Consider the following 24,675-nt stretch of genomic DNA (forward strand, 5'->3'; position numbering starts at 1 on the left):
TTAGTAATTTTCAGCTACACTGCAAAAAAGATTGGCCAAAATTTAAGATATAAACACTTAAATCTATCAGAAAATGACTTAAAAGTAGTGAAATGATCTGTCCATGCAGCAAGATTGGTTTATCTTAAAATAAACGACCTCTAGACTAGAATTAATTAGTTTCAGAACTAGTAAGTAGATCATAAATCTGTAAACAAGATGAATAACCTGATGTAAGTTTTAAAATCTTGGCCAGATCAGAGAAATTTGCAGTGTCTAAACCCACTTGTAATTGAATAAGCATAAATGTAGATCTGTTTAATGCCACACTGTGGAACATTCCAGGCAGAGCAATGGCATCTTAACAGAAACAAGAATGTGACGGATCTGCAACCGAGAAGTTACACAGTGCATTTTTTAAGTTTCTGATCATCTTGTGAAGTTGCAGATGTGTGTGCAGGTGTTAGTCAACAGGCCGGTAACACACCGCTCCTTGAAAAGTTGAATGTCTCATTTTTGTTGCAGAAAAGAATTCCTCTAAGATGTTCACTCACCACAGAGACCGGTAAGCAAAGTAATGTTGTAATCATGTAAATTAGGGATGTCACGATGTCCTAATCTCTCGATACCATATTTTCAAAACCAAAATATGCTACTTACTCCTTTTTAAAGCTTTTGGATACATTATAATAACAAATAATTAAGAAGTGCTTCATTTATTTCTTCATGTAGTTTGCATTGAAACAACAAAGGATCATGGTCTTTTAGTTATTGTTGCACCATAACATAATGAATTTAAGTAAAGAGTCTTATTATTTGATATATTGTGATGACCCACGGTGTTATTGGGAGATTTTTGATGATACGATATGATGATGTTTGGGTTATTGTTACATCCCTAATGTAAATGTATATCTAGGACTGTGTCCACCCTAGTCCCTGACCCCACATGCACTACATAGACCCGCACTTATCAGCGCCCCCTACAGTGCTGGGAACGCCCCCAACTCCAATGATCAGATCAGATTGGCACACAAATATTGATGGACTAATGATAATAATCCAAGTTTTTGTCATGCTGGATTTCACGTAAATGGACTGGATTATTTGCTTTTTGTCGGAAATGTGGAAATTATTTCTCTTTTAACAAGTGGACCTAAGGTTAACGGCTAACGCGAGCACCGCTGACACCAGGTTTATTTAGTTGTGTTTTATTCAGAATCAGGATCAGAGCCATAAACCAGAGCTTTTATCTGCTTCATTCAGTCGGGTTGTGTCCAGTTGAACACTTGTCGTTGAACACCATGGCTTTCCTGACTCTCCCAGTGCATTGTGGTCTATATTGATTGCTCTAATGACCACCGATCATGGATCTATAATCAAAATTGGATAAGGCATTCCCACTCTGTGCCGGCTCAAGGACGACTAGTGTCCGCTCCAGGTACTGCAGCTCCCACGAGCTTGGGCCCAGAAAGAAATCTTCCATTGAAGCACAAGCATTTTTTGGGAATTTAAACTGCCTGTCCATATTTCACGAAGGTCAGATTTTGTAGGGATTCTTTTCTGTTTTTGCAACATAAACTTTAAAAAAATGTTTGACCCATGCATCTGTGAGCACAGGCCATTGAAAAAATACAGTGCCGTGTTGGATTCGTCTTCCAGATTTTATTGTAGCTCTAAGCATCGATGCTCACTACTTTTCAAGATGCATTGTGGGAAATTTTGAGTGCATTACTTTTTCACCAACTGGTCATTCAGACACCACTAAAAATGGTGTCACCCCTAAATAGTGCCCCCTGTAAGGAAAAGTGTGCACAATCAGACAATCAGACACAGCCCAGTAGGAAAATGACAGCGAAGCAAGGCAACAAGTGAACAGCGTCGCTACGGGGAGAGCCCTGACATCTGTGTGTTTACAGTTTTTATACTCTGTGTGCATTTGTGTGTGCTTGTGTGTATTTGTATGGTGCGTGTATGTATGTGTGTGTGTGTATGTGTGTGTGTGTGTGTGTGTGAGAAGGACGATTCTCTTCTATTCAGCAGAGCTTTCTCTTCGTGAGCTCTCATGCAGAGACAAGGCCACAGGAAGTCCCAGTCCTACAGTCATGTCTTCAACATCAGCATTAGTACATCGAGATAAAAGTTTAATAGTAAAGCACATGGCTAATTGTGGATATTTTCTACTCTGTTTTGTGTACTGAGTTAGAAACATGGTGTAGTTTAAAGGTGCAGTGTGTAAGTTTTCCGTCAAATGCTTTTCTCCATGGAGATGTTATTGCTTTGTCTGGAATGTTTCACAGTATGGCGTTAAACTTTTCTATCTTCATGGAGACCAAACCAGACCAAGTTACAGGTCAGATCTGTGGAGAGACGACCCCACTCACAGGCAGAATGAGTATTTTTGAGTTGTAAAACCACCTGTGATTCAATAAATGTACAGTAGGTCTGTTTAATGTCACACTGTGGAACATTCCAGGTAGGGCACTGACATCTCCACAGAAAAAAGCAGGTGATGGACATTGGGTGTCCAGGGGTTAGGGTGGACACAGTCCTAGATATACATTTACATTAGGGATGTAACAATAACCTAAACATCATCATATCGTATCATCAAAAATCTCCCAATAACACCGTGGGTCATCACAATATATCGAATAATGACAAAGTGAACTTTTAATCACAGGACATGCAGTGAAATGACAGAAGTGGTTGGAGTAGCCAAAAATTGTACTCAAGTAAGAGTCACATCACAGAAAAATAGTATTATTCAATAGAAGTACAAAGTTGTGGTTCAAGAAGTAAGAGTAAAAAATTATTTTGGAAAAATTATTACTCAAGTAATAGCAGCCTTTTATTATTAGTCTGTCTACATCTTCAAAACTCAAAATGCTCTGTTCCACCTTGTGATGTCATGAAGCGGTAGTTTTCAAGTTAATAGCTTCCTTTTACCTTTAGCTCATCCAAATGACTCTAGTGAAGGTGTATGGCGTTTAAAAACACGGTAGATCACTTTGTGTATTACTATATGACATCACAAGGTGGAACAGAGTGTTTTCTGTTTGAGAGAACAGATGAGGAAATTTTGATGAGGAAACAGCATCATAGCATGGATCACACATAGATAGTAGATTAATATGGACCCTTTAAATAGAAAAAATACTCATGCAGGAGTATTCTGCTAGAAAAGTACAATTTCTTTAAAATAGCCACATTATGCTTTTTTCTGAGCTGTTGTTTCTTCATCATCATTCAGTCACACATGTTTAACACACAAACCGTGGTGAGATGTAGACAGACAATAAAGGGTTACTCAAATGTGAATGAAACCAAATACAACTCCAGGTCTGTTTTTGAGCATTATAATATAACTTAAAGCTCACAAGAGTCAGTTTTGTCTTATATAGGACTGTCAAAGTTACTCAAACAAATCTGAGTACTATCCAACTCTGGAAATGGCGTGGGAGCTTCAGATGCTTTTAACACTGTTCTCCAAGGATTAGTTTATACCCATATGTTTGAAATGGTCCTGCGATTCTCACACACCAAACCTTCTGTAACCCCCCATAGACTGTACATGTATGTGACAGCTGCATTAGGATTTAGAGAGGGAAGATTACTATAGATTGAGTATTAGTGGGGCTCTTTTATCCTGGGGTACAGCGTTAGCCTCTGTCTAATCAGAATCAGCTTGTGTGCTTATAGACCCACCTTTAAACCCAGAGACCACCTCCATCTGCTGCGGTTAACAGCTAGAACCACTGGGGCTGTGGGTCTAAAGTCATTTAGTCGAGTAATCAGTAGATTTTTTTGAACAAAATGTATATTGTTGGTCTAACGTCACCTACAGCGTTCCACTCCAGTCAAATGAAACTCATTGAGGCTGGAGGCTATAGGGTGAATTCGGAGCCAGGTTCCATATTTGGAATTCCAGTCAATTATCATAGCAACCAAAGAGCCAATCTGGAGTGAGGCTGCTGAAGGTAACGCTCTTTCTCGCTCCTTTAGCAGGGGGCGGCACTAACACCGCTGCCAGTCAAACCTGTTGCAAATGCTGGTGGGAGCGAACTCAGGGAAAAAAGGCACAAAAGAAAATTTTATTCTGTCAACTGAACAGAAGTTTTAGAGTGAAGACATTTTGCCATCCAGCCAGGCCACCTTATCAAGTGCCTTTTATCTGTCTGAAAAGAGGAGCTAACTACACTTCCAGCACCCACTACACAGCAGGAAGGCTTTCTGTTCAGAGTTTGCATGTTCTCCCTGTGGCTGGGTGGGTTTTTTCTGGGCACTCCAGCCTAGTAACAAGATGAGTTCAATGGGTTCCCGGGCACTGCACTGTGATGCCCACTGCTCCTGATGAGGTGCCCGTGTGGCATTGATTGGTAGATCAAATGCAGAGGACAAATGAAGTGTACTTTATTTACTGTAACCTTAAAATTTGCCAAAAGCTTGAAAAAGTGCATATAAAAGAATAGTATCAGTTTAAAGCGTTTGGTCTGATCTCAACAGAAAACTGTCAGGCTATGTGGTGGTGAAGTCATAGCCAACAGCCAAACACAGACCCTCATGTCCTCCTCGTGTCCAGCTCTCAGCAGGAGGCCGTCATTCTCACCCCGAGTGTCTGATCTTAAAAGTACTGAGAGAGTTCACACAGAGCCACACTCCAGAGCCACACTCCAGAGCCACACTCCAGAGCCACACTCGGGGCTCGTGTGGATTTGTGTGTCATTAATGGGGTCAGACATAAAAGTACAGTGACTAGCCAAATAATACAGTTCTGTTGGGAACAAGGTAATTTACGCAGAATGCGTGTCCTGGTTTGCACGAGAACAGATCCGAAGAAAACTCTGGTACAAACTTGAATTTATGAATTTACATACATACCTTTACATAAAAATTGCTATTATTGCTATTGCTCTATTGCAAAGAAAATGTGTATACGATAAATACTGAACCCCAAAATACATTGTTGGAGCTTTCATGTATTGAAGTGGATATAGTAATCATCGTGACAGGCCTATCCATATTGTAACAAAAGTGATTTAAATATAAAGTGGGAAAAAAACTGAGGCACTCAAAAGTACAAAATAATTAAAAGCCTTTAATACCACATGGCAGATAAAGTTAACAAACTGACAAACTGAGTTTGCCCTGATGAAGGCCGAAGGGCCGAAACGCATTGGCGTATTTTAACTTTATCTGCCATGTGGTATTAAAGGCTTTTAATTATTTTGTACTTTTTGAGTGCCTCATTTTTTTTCCCACTTTGTATTTGAGACTGGTCCCTACACTGAAGAGCACCAAAAGGACAATTCTGCACATTTTTTGCATATCCAAGTAGCACTCCTGCCTCCAAAGCCTTGCAGTGATTTAAATATGATTGTGGTAGTGATGAAAACCTTTTAAAGTGCATGTTCTGTTGTGGCAGGGAGCAGCCGATCTTCAGCACACGGGCCCATGTGTTCCAGATCGACCCAACCACCAAGAGGAACTGGATCCCGGCTAGTAAACACGCCGTCACCGTCTCCTTCTTCTACGACGCCAACCGCAATGTTTACCGCATCATCAGTGTGGGCGGGACCAAGGTCAGGCGCACGTAGATTAGACGTATTCAAACCTGTCCTTAAGAATCAGGGTCATCCATCATCTAAAGGGCTATAGTAATGCTCCAAACATGTCAGACCTCCTGCATAATTCATATACTCAGACATTTACATGGTTTCTTAATATAAAACTCATTTGCCCTTGAAGAAAGAGCCCGGTGTCACACGTTAACGGGCCCATATTGTGCTGTTTTCTCATCTGTTATAATGTAGATTCCTCATCAAAAACTGACTTGAAGTTCTTAGGCTGTGTTCTTCTCTCAAACTGAAAAAAACCCCTCACATTCAAAAAAAATAAACCATTCACTAGAATCATTTGGATAATTTCAGCCCTGGAATTGCCAATCGATACTTAACAAAAGGTGCATTGTGGAACTTTTCTGGTGGAGGATCCGTCAAATGATTTTCTCCATGGAGATGTTATTACTGTGTTTGGAATGTCTCACAGTATGGCATTCAACCTTTCTATCTTCATGGAGACCAAACTAGTCCAAGTTACAGATCAGATCTGTGATGAGGTGTCCTTGCTCACAGTCAGAATGTCTGTTTTTCTAGGTATTATTGATTTATAAAACCACCTGTATTTGAATAAATGTAAAGTAGAGCTGTTTAATGTCATACTGTGGAACATTCCAAGAAGACCAGAGACATATCCATAGAACCAAAAAAAGTTACATAGTGCATCTTTAATGGTAGCTGTTAACTTGAAAACTACCACTTTATGACATCACAAGGAACAGCAGAGCATTTTTAGTTTTGCCAATATAAGCAGCCTAATAATGCAGAAGTTCTCAAACATACATGAATGAATGAAACTACACACAAGTCCAGATCTGTTTTTCAGGAGGTAACAACATTATAACATATCTTACAAGGTGCACTATGTAACTTTTCTAATGGAGGGTCCATCACCTGCTTGTTTTTATGGAAATGTCATTGATCTCTCTAGAATGTTCCACAGTATGACAATAAACAGGTCTACTTTACATTTACTCAAATACAGGTGGTTTTATAGCTCAAAAAAAAAAAAAAGGCAATCTGACATTCTCCACGGATCCGACCTGTAATTTTGTCTGGTTTGGTCTCCATGAAGTTTGAAGGTTTAAATCCATACTGAGAAACATTCCAGACAAACCAATAACATCTCCATGGAGAAAAGCGTCAGACCTTTTACCAGAAAAATTACACAATGCACCTTTTAATTAACCGGAAATTAAATCATAATCAGATTTGGTGTGCATGTGAACGTAGCCATAACCATCTCTTTCCTAGACTCAGGTCATTTTAGTTTTGACTTGACCAGTCCACAAATGTTTTTGCTGATGCTCTATATTATTTAGTGCCATTGCTGTTGAACACGCTGTATTAAAACTAAAATCTTCATATTGATATTCACAGTTTTGTGAATCCCAGTAACAGTTGTGTAGTCCTGTAAAAGGGAAACCAACCCTTCTTTATGTTCAGACAGATTCTTGTGATCTTTTGAATATATTTATCTAATCACAGCCATTTATTCATAGTACACATCTCTCAAATACTCGAGTAAATCCTTGTTTTATTCAGAACCAAATATTTCACTTTTATCTTACATTTACAGCTTTCAGTCTTCTGCGTGTTTTTTATTTTCTGTCTGTTTACCCGTAAGCCGCCATGTTTGTTTTTGGCACGAATGGACCATCCAAATCTCTGATCCCCCACTGGAAATCTGGCAATCCTTTTGAAAAGACTGGGTCAAATGAAAATGCCACAATCATCTCTGGAATACTGACCTATGCCCTTCATCTTTGACGTCACTTACACTACTAGTCAAACATTTGGACAAGTTTTTCATTAATATTTCTTCTGTATTTCTATGATTATTGGATTGTAGATTCTCACTGAAGCATCAAGTCTATCAATAAACACAGAAGAGATTAAAAAATACATAAATAAAGTGAAAAATTGCCACCCTTTGCTTTGTATCCTGTTTTACACTCTTGGCATCTGGTTTGTCACTCGGCACAGCTGTGAAAGTGAAAACCATGTCAGAAGATTTGATGAAGCTCACTGAGAGAAGGCCAAGGCTTTGCAGAAGTGTTCACACTACGATGAGGATTTGAACCTAAAATATATATTAAAAAAATATTTAGTTGAGCTATTGCAATTTTTTCTTTGTTACATAATTCTATTTCTCTTTCATGAATTTATGCTCTTCTGTATCTAAAATATAGGAAGTAGTGAACTTACAGACAAAAACACTGAATATAGTCGGTCCAAATTTTTGACTGTTAATTGTAAATGTGCTATAGAAATCAAACTGACATTGACATTAACAACAGATGCCCAAAGTGCTTCTGTAAACAATATCAAAACATATAAGTACATATATACAAAAGATATACAAAATGCTACAAATGTACAGCTTAAATAATATTAAAAGCCAAAGCAAAGAAATGTGTCTTAAGAGCAAATTTCATAGACTAAGACTGACAGTTTATAAAGAGTCATAAAAGCTACATTAAAATATATTTAATACATTTAAGGTTTGGGATCTGTCACCTGCTTGTTTCTATGGAGATGTCATTGCTCTGTCTGGAATGTTCCACAGTATGACATTAAACAGCTCTACTTTACATTTATTGAATTACAGGTGGTTTCATAGCTCAAAAATAGACATTCTGACTGTGAACAGGGTCGCCTTTCCACAGATCTGACTTGAGAGTTGGCCTACTTTGATCTCCATGAAAATAGAAACGTTTAATGCCATACTGTGAAACATTCCAGACAAAGCAACAACATCTCCATGGAGAAAAGCATTTGAGAGACCCTCCACCAGAAAGGTTACAAAATGCAACTTTAAAGACAAAAAACACTGAATGAGGTGTATCCAAGCTTTTGACTGGTAGTGTATATAAAGTCATAAAAACAACCACTTTTGAAGAAAAACTACATTTAATACATTTAATTAAAGCTAAGTGGTGGGAGGTCCTTTGTGCCATCTGAGGTGAGAGTAACAGCTGTCCGGCGGCTCTCAGACTGGACAGAGGATTGAGATGAGCCCCATAGAGGCTGATGGGAAAAGGCCGATGGGAGGAGGGGTCTGATCTGCCCTGAGCTCTTCTTTTCTGTTTGACCCACATCAGTTTTACCCCAGAGTCTGTGTGGAGCTCAGAGCTGTAGTGTCTGGCTCTTACGATAATCTCCCTCCACCGTGAACACAGACGCACAGACTTCATGTGATCACAGCGGGTGCAGAGGGCAGGAACAGGCTGAAGGCTGCTGCTGCCTGCCATGATTTTCAAACCTGTATTATTACACAGAGGAGGTGACGTCAAGAGATTTAAAATAGGTCTGTTCAAATATTTATTATCCCAGGATGAGGAAGAACAGGAACTTTACAGTCAAACAGGTGGATATAGGCCCCACAATAATCACTAGATTTACTTATTTTTCAATATGTTTGATGGAACAATTATATTTGGTGCTCAGTATCAATAAGTGTTTAATTTCATTTCATTTGCAACCCATGTTTATTAAAGGTGCACTATGTAACATTTTGGTTGGGGGTCTGTCACCTGCTTGTTTCTATGGAGAGGTCATTGCTCTGCCTGGAATGTTCCACAGTGTGACATTAAACAGCACTGCCTTACATTGATTAAATTCTCCATGAAGATAGATTTAGAAGAAGATTTAATGCCATGCTGTAGAACAGTCCAGACACAGCAACAAAAAATGTAAATACTGATAGCAATATTTAAAAATGATTTATACCAATGTTTTAATATCGATAGCAGTATCAACATCTGGAAATATTGTAGAATTTGAAAAGATTTATTGTTAAACTGTCCTCTCCTGTCTGTTCCAAACTGAAGTGCTTTGTCTTGTGTCTTGTGTTTAGGCCATTATCAACTGCAGTGTGACCCCGAGCATGACCTTCACAAAGACGTCTCAGAAGTTTGGTCAGTGGGCGGACACCAGAGCCAACACCGTGTACGGACTCGGCTTCGCCACCGAACAGCAGCTGCATCAGGTACAGCTCCACCAGAACACTACCACAGGGACCAGAGGTATATGCCGTTTATTAGTTTGAAACGATTTGGCAAATTATTTTATTTAGATTATAACACCACAGCAGAAAGGAGCACTGGGACCTAGGAAGTGTAGCCTCCAGGTGGGGAAAGCAGCTGTGTACAAACACTGTAGTTCTCCACATCAGAGCAGGCTGAAGTCTGTCTGAACGTGTGTGTTTGCAAGACTCAAAGAAATATTGTGAGTTTAATGAAGGAATATTAGGTCTCCTTCAAACGAATTTACTTAAAGGTCTAAAAATACTTCTGTTTATCAGACTGGTATATAGTGTGTGTTTTCTCTTTCTCAGTTCTCAGAGAAGTTCCGGGAGGTGAAAGATGCTGCCCGTTTGGCCAGAGAGAAGTCCCAGGACAAAGAGCTGGCCAACACTGCGCTCACCATCGCCGCCCCTCAGGTCAGCCTCTGCCACTGACTCACATGTCAAAGAAAAAATCCCATTAAAATCAATGGAGATAATTAGGGTCAACAGCCTGAAATTTAATATTGATAAATGAAATAAACTGGACAAATCTGAACTGTTTCTTTATAGTTTTAGAATGTTCTGGATCAATATCAGAACCTCAAAGCCATAAAACCCCATGATAATATAAAAAAAAAACAAAAAGCTGTCATTATGTACAGATTTTTTTTTTTTTTTTTACTTTTATGGTGGTAGAGGTGGCCTACTTGAGTAATTTTCTTATTGAAGTAACAACACTCTCACTTGAGTAAAAGTTTCGGTTCCTCTAAACACTGTGAGTAAGTGACAAAGTGATAAAAGATTTATGTGACAGTATGAAATGATTTGAACATTTCTGTTTCTTGCAGCACTTCTTTGGATATATAACTAGATTTTGTGCTTCATTTAACATTTTATCTTTCAGATTACATTAACTTTAAATTACACCCAGACAGTTACTCTTACTTGAGTAGTAGTTTTCCAAAATACCTTTTTACTCTTACTTTATTTCCTGGACCACTACTTTGTACTTCTACTCAGAGTACTTCGTTACATTTACTTGAGTTTTTAGTATCTCAGTGACACCACACTGTGCACAATCCTCTCTCTGATCGAATCAAAGCCGAGCTGAAAAGTGTCAGAACCAGAGCTGGGTCACGTCTCTCTCAGGAGCCAGAGGAGGGAAAGTAGGACAGAGGTAAAATTATCTCAGCTCCACACGGACAAGTGTTCACCACAAAACCACATCACAGCATCAGTGAGGAAAACCTGGAAAACTTCAGGATAATATTACTCTATTACTCTTACTGTATTACTGTTTTCAATTACAGGTGGTTTTATAGCTCAAAATTACCTAGAAAAACATACATACATAACTGGGCGGGGTCACCTCTCCACAGATCAGACCTGTAACTTGGTTTGGTCCATGCACACATTTCACAGTATGGAGTCTCCATACTGTGAAACATTGCAGACAAAGTAATAATATTTACATGGAAAGCGTTTAACGGCCATTCCACTCAGAAAGTGACACAATGCACATTTTAAAGTTGAATTTGAAGGACAAAACATTACATTTTATATTTACAATGGAGAAAAACAGCATATTTGAAAGATCGCTGCAAGAAATACAAATGTGAGGAACCAAACCTTTTACTCAAGTAAGAGTACTGTTACTTCAATAAAGATATTACTGAGGTAGAGTAAAAGTATGCTGCTAGTGGAGTACTCTGTAAGAGATTGTACTCTAAAAGTACTCTGAAATTGTACTTTTCAGAGTATTGCCTACCTCTGAAATTCATCAATACTGAAACATTACAAATCAGTGCAGTTATGTCCTACAGTAACTAATCGATCACTGCAATATTTATGTATTTACAACCTACAACTAAATGTAAATTGTCTTTTTAAAAGCATTTCAGGCCTCGAGAAACAAAAATACACTTGCAATATCATGGCTGTAGATGTAGACTGTACATTTTGTGCTTCACTCAAGTCTGAATTTTGTGTGTTTTGTTTGTGCTGTCTCTGGGTAGTTCTCTCAGGTGAGTACCATTTTGATGTAATTCATAAATGACCATAAAAATATATTATTTAAAGCCACAGTATGTTTTTTTTTTTTTTTTTTTTAGACTAAAATAAAAGCATGTGTTTTTCTTTCTTGTTTTTCATTTTGGTTGGGTTTAATGCACTGAAAAACATACAAAAAGTTGTATCCTTACACAAAGTGGTCTTATCTTCACAAACCTGCCTCTTATTTGAACTGGCTTATGTCCATGGAAATAGTCCTTTGGTTATAATCTTCCACAGAATGGTATTAAATGATATCTATCTCTACAGAGAATGTTCCGAAATATGGTTTTAACTTTCTATTTTCGTGGAATCATCCAGCTGACTTCCCACCTCCAGAAAGCAACATATTGTACTTTTAAAATATAAAACATAGTATAAACACTACATTTAAAAACGTAAATAAAAAAGTTCATTAGTGACTAGAATAAGGGGTCTAATGCAGGAATTACTGAAGTTTACATGTTAAGGACTACGGGGAGAGTGGTAGTGATAGTTCAGAGAAGAGATGAGTTTACAACGCTGTTTAAATGCACAGATCCATATAGTTACTGCAATCTAATAGGTTTATTCTCATTTGTCATTGGTCAGCGATGTGACAGTAAATAGTTTTCTCTAACTTCTACATGACGTTGCGTCTTCTGTTGCTATGGATTTCGTCATAGTCCAGCTCCTGCACAAAGCCCTCCAACTGAAAGAGAATGAAAGCTTGTGTGCTTGGGCTTGGCTCCAATCACATGCACTTCAACAAGAATAAACATACACAGTCATTTTTCTCTAGATTCAAGAAACTCTTTAAAGTGGCTTTTACGTTCACAAAGTTCAGTTGCAAGTCTTATATCCATTTAAGGTCCATATTTCTTTAAATTCACTAAGCAAAGCATATTTAAAAATACAGTATGTCACTTTCTGGAGGTGGCATGTCACTTGCATGATTCCATGGGAATAGAAAGTTGAAACCATACAAAACATTTTCCCGGAGATGAAAAATTTTCAAACCACACTGTGGAAAATTATAGCCAAAGAAACAAGGATAATCCTTAATCCTCCTAACATTTTTGACTTATTATTTATGAACAGAACTGTTGTTACTTTCACATTTTGTGCTTTTATATAAGGCAAAAAATACTTGACTCGTACATATTATAGCCATATAAATCTCATAAATAATGTAATGTGAAATAATTCTAAGTAACGACTGCTCAGTGCCCTGGTTGGAAAGCAGTAGCTTTGGAAATGTTTTCTGGCAGCCAGGTGCATAATTATTTATACAACACTCGATCCAACCAGAGGTAACACGTAATTAATTGTGAAGCAACTACTGTAAATGTCACTGGAGATCTTTTTTCTTTTGTATTGACCTTATTTAGTCCTGCGCTTTGTGGTGGCACTTCCTTTTAAGCGGCATCCACTTCATTTCAATGGAAAAGTTTCACTGCTAAAATATGAAATAAAGTTGGTTGATTTGTGTGAAATGTTCATGTGCACCAACAAGTCAACATTACACCAATTCTCTGGGTGGTTTTAAAATGGTTTTGTAGTCCATATAGAATACATTTTCTGTTGGGTAGGGATGTAACAATAACCAAAATATTTTGATATTGTATCATCAGATGTCTCACAATAATATCATGGACCATCACAGTATATCTAATTACAAGTCTCTTTGCTTAAATTAATAGCTATGGTGTAGCAATATCTTAAAAAAAAAAAAGTAGCACTTATACAATACCACACTAGGGGTTTAGTACAGATTGGAAGTATAGTAGTGGTAGTAATAGTAATAATAGTTGGGGGTGTCAAATTATCGCGTTAATTGCGATTAATTAATTACAGTCATATTTAGCGCGTTATGTTTTTTAATCGCGTTAATCTCATTTTTAATCTCTAACTTTACTGTTTCTGTATGTGAGTTGCTTTATTATAAAACCTGTTTTTATGTGTTGTTGGGACAACAACACACACACAAAAACACATTTATAATTTTTTTTATTTCGGTAATTCCACTCATTGCCGGAAACCCACACAGAACGCGCGCAGTAAGAGCAATGTAAACGTCAGTCACACGATGGACGAGGTCGTAGAGCCAGTAGAACAAAGGCAGCAGTGCACAGGTAAAAACACATTCGTGTCTTGGAAATTCTTCTCCCGACGTGAAATATAAAAGAAAATAACAAATATAAAATCGCCTACAACTTAAATGTCACTGGTGAAAACAACCTGCATAGGCTCATGATGTCTGCACTACTGTCCTATAGTGACCTGCCACATGAGGGGACACGCACACAGACACACACAAACACATAAACACAAACAAATACACACCTTCATCATCGTCATTAACCTGAGAACGCGCGGACCACGTTTCCTTCCGTAGTTACTGCGCGGACACCGACGTGCTCCCGTGCGCCGCGAGTGGACCGTGTTTTCTCGCGTACGCTGCGTAAACCGCGCTTCCTCCTGTGCGCCTCTAAACTAAAGACTAAAACCAGGACTAATCCAGTCCAGGACTAAACCAGGACTAAACCAGTCCAGGATTAAACCAGAACTAAAATCAGAACTAAAACCAGGTCTAAACCAGGTCTAAACCAGGACTAAACCAGAACTAAAAGCAGAACTAAAACCAGAACTAAAACCAGGACTAAAACAGGATTAATCCATTCCAGGACTAAACTAGGACTAAAGCAGGTCTAAACCAGGACTAAAACAAGGACTAAAATCAGTGATGTCATATATAAAGCATTTCTCTATCAATAATATTTTTAATATGGTTAAGGAAAGACTGGACTTTTTATTGTCTTTAAGTAGACAAAGGTTATTATGTTCAGATTTTCTCGTCTTTGCTACTTTACAGCAAACAGTTTCTTATTCATGGAGACTTGGGCTCAACAGCCAATTTGGAGAGATTTGTTAAACAATAAATGACTTTATAAAGTCACTTTTTTTGTTCTATATCAGTCTTTTGATCTGCCACAATAATGTAATAATGAATTTAAATGAAAATACCTCAAATTGAAGGCTTTTCTCAGCAATTTTTAGGTGAGATTAAAATGAGATTAATTAGATTAATTAATTACAGATCATAATTAATTAATCTCTCAATTTTTTTAATCGCATGACAGCACTAATAATAGTAATAGGCTAGATCAGAAGACCAGGGTTCAGCTCGGAGGGAAGTGAGGTGTTCAATAAGACACTTAAACAGGATTGTAGTGCTTAGTTGTAGTGTATTTACAGTGTACAAACAGACAGAGTATTTACAATATTTACAATTGTGCACATTCATCTGATGAAGTTCAGAGTCTCTGATCGATGGATTCAACGCGTTACAGTCCTTAGTCCAAGTGCAAATGAGCCGCAACAAAAGTTAATATAATCCACACGAGGGTAGCGAAATAACACAAAAGAGAGCTCCGGAGATTGTTGTAATAAGGTGGGTGATTCCCAGCATAGTCAATGAGGACCCAGTGCCCACAGCAGGGGGCAAAGGGTGTGCTAGTGTGTGTGGGGTTGTGCGGCTGCTATGCCTCCTACCGCACCGGCAGATGCTTGCACTCTTAGTTTGGTTCGGGCTCCAGGCCTTAGCTCACCATCCAGTGTCTGAGAGTCCAGTTTCTGGAAAGTCCAATTTCTGGAACCTGGACTGTGCAAAACAGGACCAACAGTGAGTAATACAATAAAGTAGAATTAAGTCCCTATAAAACATTTCTACAATATCATAACATTTGTCATTAAAAAAAATCTGAATCAGAATTCATCCATGTACATGTACAATGTACAAGTATTAGTCAATATCAAGTGTACTCTAAATGTACTAAAATATTTCCAACAATAGGTCAACAATTTACCAGGATCATATCAATCACAATTTGTTGTCAATATTAGCACAAAAACTTAATAAATTGCATTGAGATATATATATATATATATATATATATATATATATATATATATATATATATATATATATATATATATATATATATATATATATATAACACACATATACACACATATACAGCACCAGCTCACAGGTCTGTATTGAGTGTATTGAATCGGAGCATTAGCATTAGCTCCGAACAACAAACAAAGTTAACGCACCAGTTCCACTTAGTTTAACCACATAGGATCACGACAGCACTTCGTCGTTAAGGCAAGTGGCATCTAGAGAGGTTGATGGCATAACAGTTACTTTCAAGTAATTTTAGAGTGAAAACGGTGAGTTTTTAGAGCAATAATCTTCTACCTGCAGCAGCTCAGTCACACCCGGGACCGACACTACACACGACCGAATGGTAGCGCGCGTGGCCATGTTTAAAGAGCTTTGACGCAATTAGTCTCGCGATACGTGCAAAAAGAAGAAAAGATATAGAGGAAAGTTTTTTCAAGATGTAGAATGCAAACATGACTTTTGTTTGTTGTCTTGAATGGGGAGATGCACCGATACTGATGCTGGTGTGGAATTTTGGTGAAGATACTGAAAAATCAGCTGGATCTAATATCAGTTAAGACAATATCCTGGCTGGACCTTTAATTAGATATAATATGACTATTTCCTGTCTGATTTTGGCCTAGAACGTCTCATAATATTTTATTCACACAAAGTTGTTTCAAACATAAATTGTTGTATATTAACAGTTGTATAACATCTCCCGTGTAATCCTAAACTGTGCTTTAAATGTCTATATTACGTATTTTCAGACCTATGTTATCCCATATCCCATATTGACCAATGCCAATGTAGGGGCAGAAAATTACTTTTATTACCTTAAAGGTCCTGTATTACGCAAAAAGTACAATTGTGATCTTTAAGCCCTGCTATAATGTTGTTTCTTCATCAGAAATATACACGGAATTGCGTTTTATTTTATTCACACAAACACACTAAACAAAACAAAAACAAAAGTTCACCTCTCTAGCAGAAAATATGCTGTTCCACCTTGTGATGTCATGTTGTAATACAGAAAGTGATCCACTGTTTTTAAACTCCACAAACCTTCACTAGAATTATTTGGATGATTTCAGCCCTAGATTTGCCCATCTCTACTGAACTAAAGGTAAACAGCAGCTGCTAACATGAAAAGTACCACTACATGACATCACAAGGTGGAACAGAGCATTTTGCGCTTTGGAGATGTAGACAGAATGATAATGCAGGCTGATGTGTGACTGAAACAAAACACAACTGCAGGTCTGTTTTTGAGAAAGTAACAACATTAGCACATGGCTTAAAGCGCATGAGAGTGAATTTTGCGTAATATCTGACCTTTAAAGAAATAAGTGTGATTTTCTTTCCTTAAATTGATTAATATCGGGTATTGGCAGACCCTTAAAGCCAAAATATTGATATCAGAACAGAAAAAGACTTGATCGGTGCATCCCTTCTTGACTGTGCCTGAGTGAGTGTGAGTGGCAGTTCTTCTCCCAGTGCATTTACTCACGTGTGTGTTAGGACCTCTCGGACTCGCTGCAGTCTCCTCCTGTGGTGAATGTGAACGGCCCAGAGGACAAACTGTTCCGGAGCCAGAGCGCAGACATCACTCTGGCCGCAGAGAAGGAACGCATAAAGAAGATGCTCTCTGAAGGGTAACTCACTGACACGGCGCTAACCCCTCGTCTCTCACTCAATACGTTTACATCAAGGTCAAGGTCAAGGTCAAGGTTTATTTAGAAAGCCCATTTTAAAAACAGTTAATACTCTCCAGAGTGCTGTATAAAATAAAAATTAGCAAAAAAACATAATAAAATGGTATGATTAGAACACATGTACATGTACTTCCAGTCAAAGTTTTTATTATTTTTATTATTATTATTATTATTATTTTGTACATTTAGAATATTTTTGGGGGGGATAATTCTGGTTTATGGTTTGGTGTGAGTATTATCTTTTGTAATTTATATTTATACTTCAGCAATATATCATACATCATAATTTGCTATCGTGACAGCCCTGCCTGCATGTACACTGGGAAAAGAGTGGTGAGACAGGTTTTAGGGCAAAGATGATTTATATCTACTTGTTTAGTGCACTCTGATTTCCCAGTACATGTAAACATAGCAAGTGAAAAAACTCCATTTGGTCACTGTGTTTGCCAGGGCTGTGTAAACTCTGTATTTGTTTCTCTCTCACTCAAAGTCAAAAGGCAAACACAGCTCACTGAATTCACTTTAATCTAACTACAACCATGTGTGTGCACTGCAGAGGAGCACATCTCTGAAAGACCAATATGGAAAGCATGACACGCTTATACTACACTACTTTCTGATCTATGTTCTAATGTTGTTTCCTCACTATAAACAGGATAAACCCGGACTTGTTTTGTTTCATTCACACATGTTTAGCACACAAACTCTGCATATTTAGGTTCTTCTAGTTCTTCTCTCAAACAGAAAACACTGTTCCACCTTGTGATGTCATGTGGTAATACAGGAAGTGCTCCACTGTGTTCATACACCTTCACTAGAATCATTTCAGTAATTTGCATCCTTGTAGTTTTCAAGTTAATCTTTTCTTTTACCTTTACTTCAGTATGACAATTCCCACTTCCTGACATCACAAGGTGATACAGAGCATTTTGAGCTTTGGTGATATAGACAGACTAATAAAAAAGGGAAACTAAAACTAAAACATGTGTGAATGAAACAAAACACAACTCCAGATATGTTTTTTATGAGGTAACAACATTCTAACATTGCTTAAGGCTCACATGAGTCAGTTTTGTGTAATATAGGACCTTTAACATGTCACTGCCTATAGTATTTATTGAATTTATTTCAGCACAACTCTGCAAAACACCACAATTGCTGTTATAAGTAAATGCTTTTTAGTTATCATTGTTTATCATGTAATGTATTTGAGAAGACTGCAGTGTTTAGACGGAGGTGGGGGAACAAATCTCCAGTTGATGCAGGAGGTGTGGGGGCTTTAAGAAAAAAAGGTTACGAACCACTGAACTGAGACACCATTGACCAGCCTGCTGCCCTAATGACAAAACTGGATTCTACAAAAACACTTGAATGTCTTGTATTATTCAAAATTGACTCCTGTGAGCTTTAAGCCCTGCTACAGTGTAGTTTCCTCATGAAAAACAGACCTGGAGTTGTGTTGTGTTTCATTCACACATGTTTGAGTAATGTAGTGGTAGTTTAAGTTAACCTTTTACCTTTAGTTTAGTTCAGTCGAGATTAGGGATGCAACGATTCAGTTTTCTCATGATTCGATTCGTATCTTGTTACAGGGGTTACAATATCGATTTGATTTCAGTACGTTTTAAAAGGTGAAAAAACAAAACAAAACTATAAACTGTAAAAATGTAATTTTTTCTACTAATGAGTATAATATAATAACATGATATTAATGAAACATACATACATTACTCACTATACGTTATAGTTCAGCTGCATCTGAGGAATACGCTGTGATAACAGTTTTCCTTTCAGATCAAAATAAGTGACAACACAGCTCGCATGGAGGGACACGCACATATTAACCAAACACGAATATCGAAATTGACACCAGTATCGAATGATTTGATATTATATCGAATCTCATAGTAGTGATTCCAGAGCTGAAAGTATCCAAATGATTCTAGTGAAGGTGTATGGTGTTTAAAAACACAGTGGAGCATTTTCTATATTACCACATGATATCACAAGGTGGAACAAAATGTTTTCTATTTGAGAAGAAGTTGAGCCTAAATATGCAGAGTTTGTGTGTTAAACAAGCGTGAATGAAACAAAACACAACTCCAGGTCTGTTTGTGATGAGGACACATTAGAACACAGATCAGAAAATAGCGTCATATGGGCCCTATAATACTCCACTTATACATATTGATTTTTGTATTTAGATTACACATAGTAATTACACTACACATCTTTTGGTGATTGTTAGCATTTCAGAGCTACTCTAGTTTAACACCTTCACAAACTCAATGACCCTAAAGAATATGATTTCCACTTCCTGTCTGACCCCAGGTTCAACTGTCCATGTTTTGTTGTAATTAATATGAGTCCACAGAGGAGACGAGGCCAAAGTAAAATAGTGCTGACTCATTCTAACGTGAACCCAAGCCTTCACACGTGGATCTGTCCTTCAGCCCACATTTGATGATAACTCAACTAAAAGCTTCTCTGTGGTTGCTATGGAAACGGGTTGCCATGGAAATAGATGTGAATGAAGAGCAAAGTGGCTGGTTCTTTCCAGTGGATTTACAAAAAAAGGTACAATAGCGAGAAGCAGGCTTTAATCAGAGAGCCTCTTGTAAGTGACGCTAACAATGGAGAAGCACACAAAGCCTGTGCACTCACTCCTCTTTATTAAATGTGGTTTGGATCAGTGGGTCTACCTCAGGTCATGGTTGTCTTTCTGTACCCAACCTATACAAAGACCTACATTCATTTCAGTGTATTTTTGTGAAACAAATCATTGATTAAACCAATAGAAATTTTGAAATGTAACAGTGAAGCAGTCATTAGACAATAGTAGAGATTAACCAACAATGAACAAGTAGATTGATAAATATATTAGAACAGCCCCTGTTCTAGACACTCCTCAAAACAAAACAGTCAAATACAGCCAACACACAATATGGACATAAGGACATTTAAGGATGTTAGTTAGAAAACTATAGGCAGGTCAGTATCTCTCTAAAACTCCTCTGTGGGGAAACTGTACACTTGCTTTGGATTATATAAAAATAGCCACCTTTGTTCTGATCCCTGGTTTACCCTCTTGTCATTTTTTGACCCTGACATGGCACAGCTGTGAAGTGAAAACCATTTCAGGGACTTCATCAAGAAGCTCATTGAGAGAAGGCCATGGGTATGCAGTCAACAAAGCAAAGGATTTGAGGATTTGAATGAAATTGTTATTTATTTTCTACATACTTATATACAGTATATATCATATCTAGCTTCATATACTTAATGTTTTCTGTGTGTATATAAAACATAGAAAATAGAAAGCGTAAAGGTGCATTGTTCTTTTTGAGTATAGGGTCCGCAACCTGATTGTTTCCAAAATGATGGTATTACTCTGAAATGTTCCACAGAGTAGCATTAAACTTATCCATCCTCCATTCATTGGACTCTGGGTGTTTTTATTGCTTTTTATTGCTTAAGAACATGCACACCTACAGTCAGCGATCCATCCTCTGCACAGATCTGACCAGTATCTTGGTCTGATGGCATTGTTTCCATGGAGATGGTTAAGTTTAATACCATACTGTGAAACATTTCAATAAAAGCAATAATGTCATCATGGAGACAATGTAATCAGACCCTCGACCAGGAAAGTGGCAGTGCAGGTCTTATAGGTCATCCTTGAACTGCAGTAGATTATTTTTTTATTGACTTGAGATTGTTTGTATGTTTGTTTTGTCCAGGTCTATCTGTGAGATGAACCTGGAGGCGGAGCTCTTCTCTCTGCAGGACAGTAACTCGAAGCTGGTAGCAGCGCTACATGAAGCTAACACTAATGTGGAGCAGTGGAAGAAACAGCTGGCAGCCTATCAGGAGGAGACCGAGAGGCTGCGTGACCAGGTCAGTCTCATTGCACTTTTCAAACACATTCAATATGTATAAGATATAAGTAAGGCTCGACCGATACGAATTTTTTTGCGGCTGATATGATACCAATAAAATGGGAGTTGGAGCTGCCGATAGCCGATATAAAAGCCGATATAAAAGCTGATATATTTCATGATGTAAAAACTCACTATAAATCTTCAATTGATTATAAAACTTAGGTCTGTCTCAACTAGATTTTATATTTGCTTTATTTAGGCTACATATATTGTTATTCTGCCTCTTTACAGTCATATTTAAAGACAGTAGGTCGGCCTAATGGCATTTTTGTATGACATTCTAACCTGTAAACAAAGTAAGTAAACTACCGCCATTAGCCTTTAGCGGTAAATGCGTGGACGCAGCGGTAATTGATTATGCGTAAATGCAGATCATTCACAGCTTTATTCACAGCCCATTTACATATTAATGCAGGCCCAGTAATATGTGTACTGCCACTATAATCACTTTACAGTAGGCCAATGTAAGAGACAGCAGGCTGACAGCAGCTAAGAGCTAAACAACGGGAAAGAAACAAAAGTAGCTTCAAAAACTGACATTTGTAACACTCACTGCTCATACAGGTCACAAGTCTTCACAAATAAGTGTCCTATCAGTCCTGACTCAAAACGATTCTCCGTAAAAATAATCTAACGCAGCATGTTGATTGCAGCTGTGTGTGTAAACAAGCGCATGTGAGTGACGTGACTCTGGGGGTGCGTTCGGGGGCAGTACAGCGTCACAGATCCAGACAAATTACAAATGAATAAATACTGATGTGGCTTCACATATTTGGACATTTATCTGGCTGTAAATTGGATTAAATGGACATAATTTAAAGAGTCTAAGCTTTATAATGTGGTAGAACAAGCCTATATGTCTCCAAGTGCCCATTTCGACCAGTATATTGGTCGGGCCCTATTTATAAGGTTGTCAAAGTATTGAAAATCAGATAGTAAGCGGTACTAAAACTAGTATTGAAACTAAACACTAGTCATAAATGGTCATTAATTAATCTATTAACTTGAAATCAAACTGAAAAAAGCACGGGGGTACTTGGAGATTCCGTGAGACGACCGTAGTTTTGCGAGGATTCATGTGGTTTGGAGGGATGTAGTCAAGACGGGGGCCACTTGTTGTCAAAACGGCTACCTTAACTATAAAGTGCTGTAGAAAACACTGCCTGTATAAAACTTTTGAATTGAGAGGCTCATGTCTCATCTGCTGCAGGATATGTACAGCTTGTGTTGTCAGTAAGCAAAAACAAATGCAATTTGGAAATTTAGCCCTGACGTGATATCTGACTATGGCTAACATCACACCAGCATCAAACAGGATCATGCATTTGGGTGTGATCAAAGCGGGCGTCATGTCTGGGTCACTTCTCTAATTGACTGATGTTTCATCTGGATGTAGAAGTAATGTTCTATGTTTTAGAAGCTGGATGTATTCTTTGTTGTCAGTTGTCTGTAAATGTAGCAACAAGCAACTTTAGCCCAGATGTAAAATCAGCCCAAGACGTTAATAGTAACACATTTGTGTTGGATCAACCCATTTAGAATTTCAAGGGGAATTTAGAATGCTATTATATAATGTATTTAAAGAGTAAAATAACATTACCCACCTGAGACATTTTGACACATACAGTGTTCACTGGCTTTGTGAAAACAAACGTGAGCGCTCAACTGAGTAGTGGGGGAGCAGGGGCACGAGGAGAGTAATTTTGAGGAAGTGCTCCACTGTGTTTTTAAACACACTTCCAGAGTGTGTGGTGGTAACAGTAGTTGACGCTGCAGGCTGGGCACTGATGCATGTTGGTATTGTGGATTGAAATGACCTGTTTTCTCCACTTGCTTTTATGCTTCCAATACTCACTCGTCAATAACAGATTTAAACTGGTGGACTTAATATCATTGCTGTGAGGTGCAAAAGTACACCCAGCTTTAATTAGGCATTGACCCTTTCTATAATCACTGCTTATTGATCATTTTATTTCATTTATGGAGGACTGGAGTTTCCTGTGTATTCACACTTCTTCTCGAGCGGGTCCAGGTGGCAGAAAGTGGCTCACGTCTCAGGGGTGGTGTGAGATGGAGAGAGGTTTGTAGGACAGTCGTATCCTACTTTCTCTGCCCCACTTAGAAAACTGAGAAATCGCTGAGGGGAGCTGCCATTTTTTCCTCCTTCTCTCATTCTGCCTATTTCTCGTCTTTCTCCTCCTCCTTCTTCCCTTCCTCCCCCCTTCTTCTCCTCTTGTTCCTCCTTCTCGTCTTCCTCCTCCTCTTTCTTGACTTTCTCATCCTCCTCTTCCACCTCTTTCTCCACCTCCTCCTTTTGCTGCTCCTCCTCTTCCCCCTCCTCATCTTCCTCCACTTCCCCCTCCACTTCCTTCTACTCTTCCTCCTTTTCTACCTTCCCTTCCTTCTCTTGTTTCCTCATCCTGCTCTTCTTCCTCCCCCTTCACCACTCTCCTTCTCTTCCTCTTTCTCCTCCTCCTCTTCCTCCTGTGTTCACCTGTTTGATCAGTGGGCCTCTCCTCAGGTCCTGGAGGAAGCACAGCGCAGACACAGCAGTACCAGTGCTGTCACATTTCTTTTTGACAAATGACAGTGTGAAGTTGAACACGCCTGGACGTGTTTCATGAGTCAGTGTGAGATGTGCTTTTACAACACTTCATTTCAGCATCTCACAGAGTCAGAGCCAATTTCTGGAGTGACTGAACACAGTTAGGAGACATTTTATTAAGAAAGCCAAAAAATTTACCCTATTTCATCAAAGTTTTATTGAATCAAGTCTTGCATTTTGTTTTGTATGTTGGTTTGGTGTCCATTCTGTGTCCAGCAGAAATCGCCCGGCTCGGTTGGTCAAAGTGGCAGTTAAATTATAGGAGTACAGCAGTCCCAGCTGTGTGACATCTACAGCAGAATGGTGATTTGCAAAGCCCGGCAAATAATGGAGAGCCCTGAGCTCTGGCTCTCTGAGGAGTTTAACCTCCTCTCGTCTGGATGGTGGGAGAGAAGGCCCCAGATCAGGACTCTGAGAGGTCGTTCTTTATCTCTGAAGCCATACTCAAGATGAAAGAGTTGCTAGAGCTTGGATTACACTGGTTTCAAATTGAGCACTGTTTTTTAATGGGAATGTACCTCTGCATCATTAAGTGTGCGCTTAAGCTGTGATTAAGTCTTTTGTATGTTGTTGTTTACTGTATGTCTGACACTGCTGTAAATCAGTTTCCCTTTGGGAAAATAAAAAAGTTGGAAGATTATACTGAAGTCCAGTTAAAGATTCAAGTTGAATGAAAATGCAGGACTTACAGTTCAATTCACATGCAAAGTGGTGCAAAAATATTCAAAGTGGAATTAATATGATTAACTGAGATTAAGGAGCTGGAGCACGTCTCAACCTCCTTCAGCCAACCACAGCTTACGTCAACCACGCCTTCAGTTACCCAGA

At 38.4% G+C, this 24,675-nt stretch overlaps 1 protein-coding gene across 1 annotated transcript in view; it reads left to right on the forward strand.

Annotated features, from left to right (window-relative positions):
* LOC110174786 (homer protein homolog 3) overlaps positions 1-24,675 on the forward strand; it is a 29,999-nt gene that overhangs the window by 807 nt on the left and 4,517 nt on the right. Inside the window, exons 2-7 of the mRNA XM_055151889.1 lie at positions 505-544; positions 5,405-5,561; positions 9,457-9,588; positions 9,937-10,041; positions 17,108-17,241; positions 21,042-21,198. Of these exons, the coding sequence (XP_055007864.1) occupies positions 522-544; positions 5,405-5,561; positions 9,457-9,588; positions 9,937-10,041; positions 17,108-17,241; positions 21,042-21,198 (708 nt within the window). The 5' untranslated portion in view covers positions 505-521. The remainder of the gene's footprint in view (positions 1-504; positions 545-5,404; positions 5,562-9,456; positions 9,589-9,936; positions 10,042-17,107; positions 17,242-21,041; positions 21,199-24,675) is intronic.

The sequence above is a fragment of the Boleophthalmus pectinirostris genome, unplaced genomic scaffold (genome assembly GCF_026225935.1).
Source record: "Boleophthalmus pectinirostris isolate CB_2022bp ecotype Guang Dong unplaced genomic scaffold, ASM2622593v1 HiC_scaffold_16, whole genome shotgun sequence".
NCBI classification, from domain to species: Eukaryota; Metazoa; Chordata; class Actinopteri; order Gobiiformes; family Gobiidae; genus Boleophthalmus; species Boleophthalmus pectinirostris.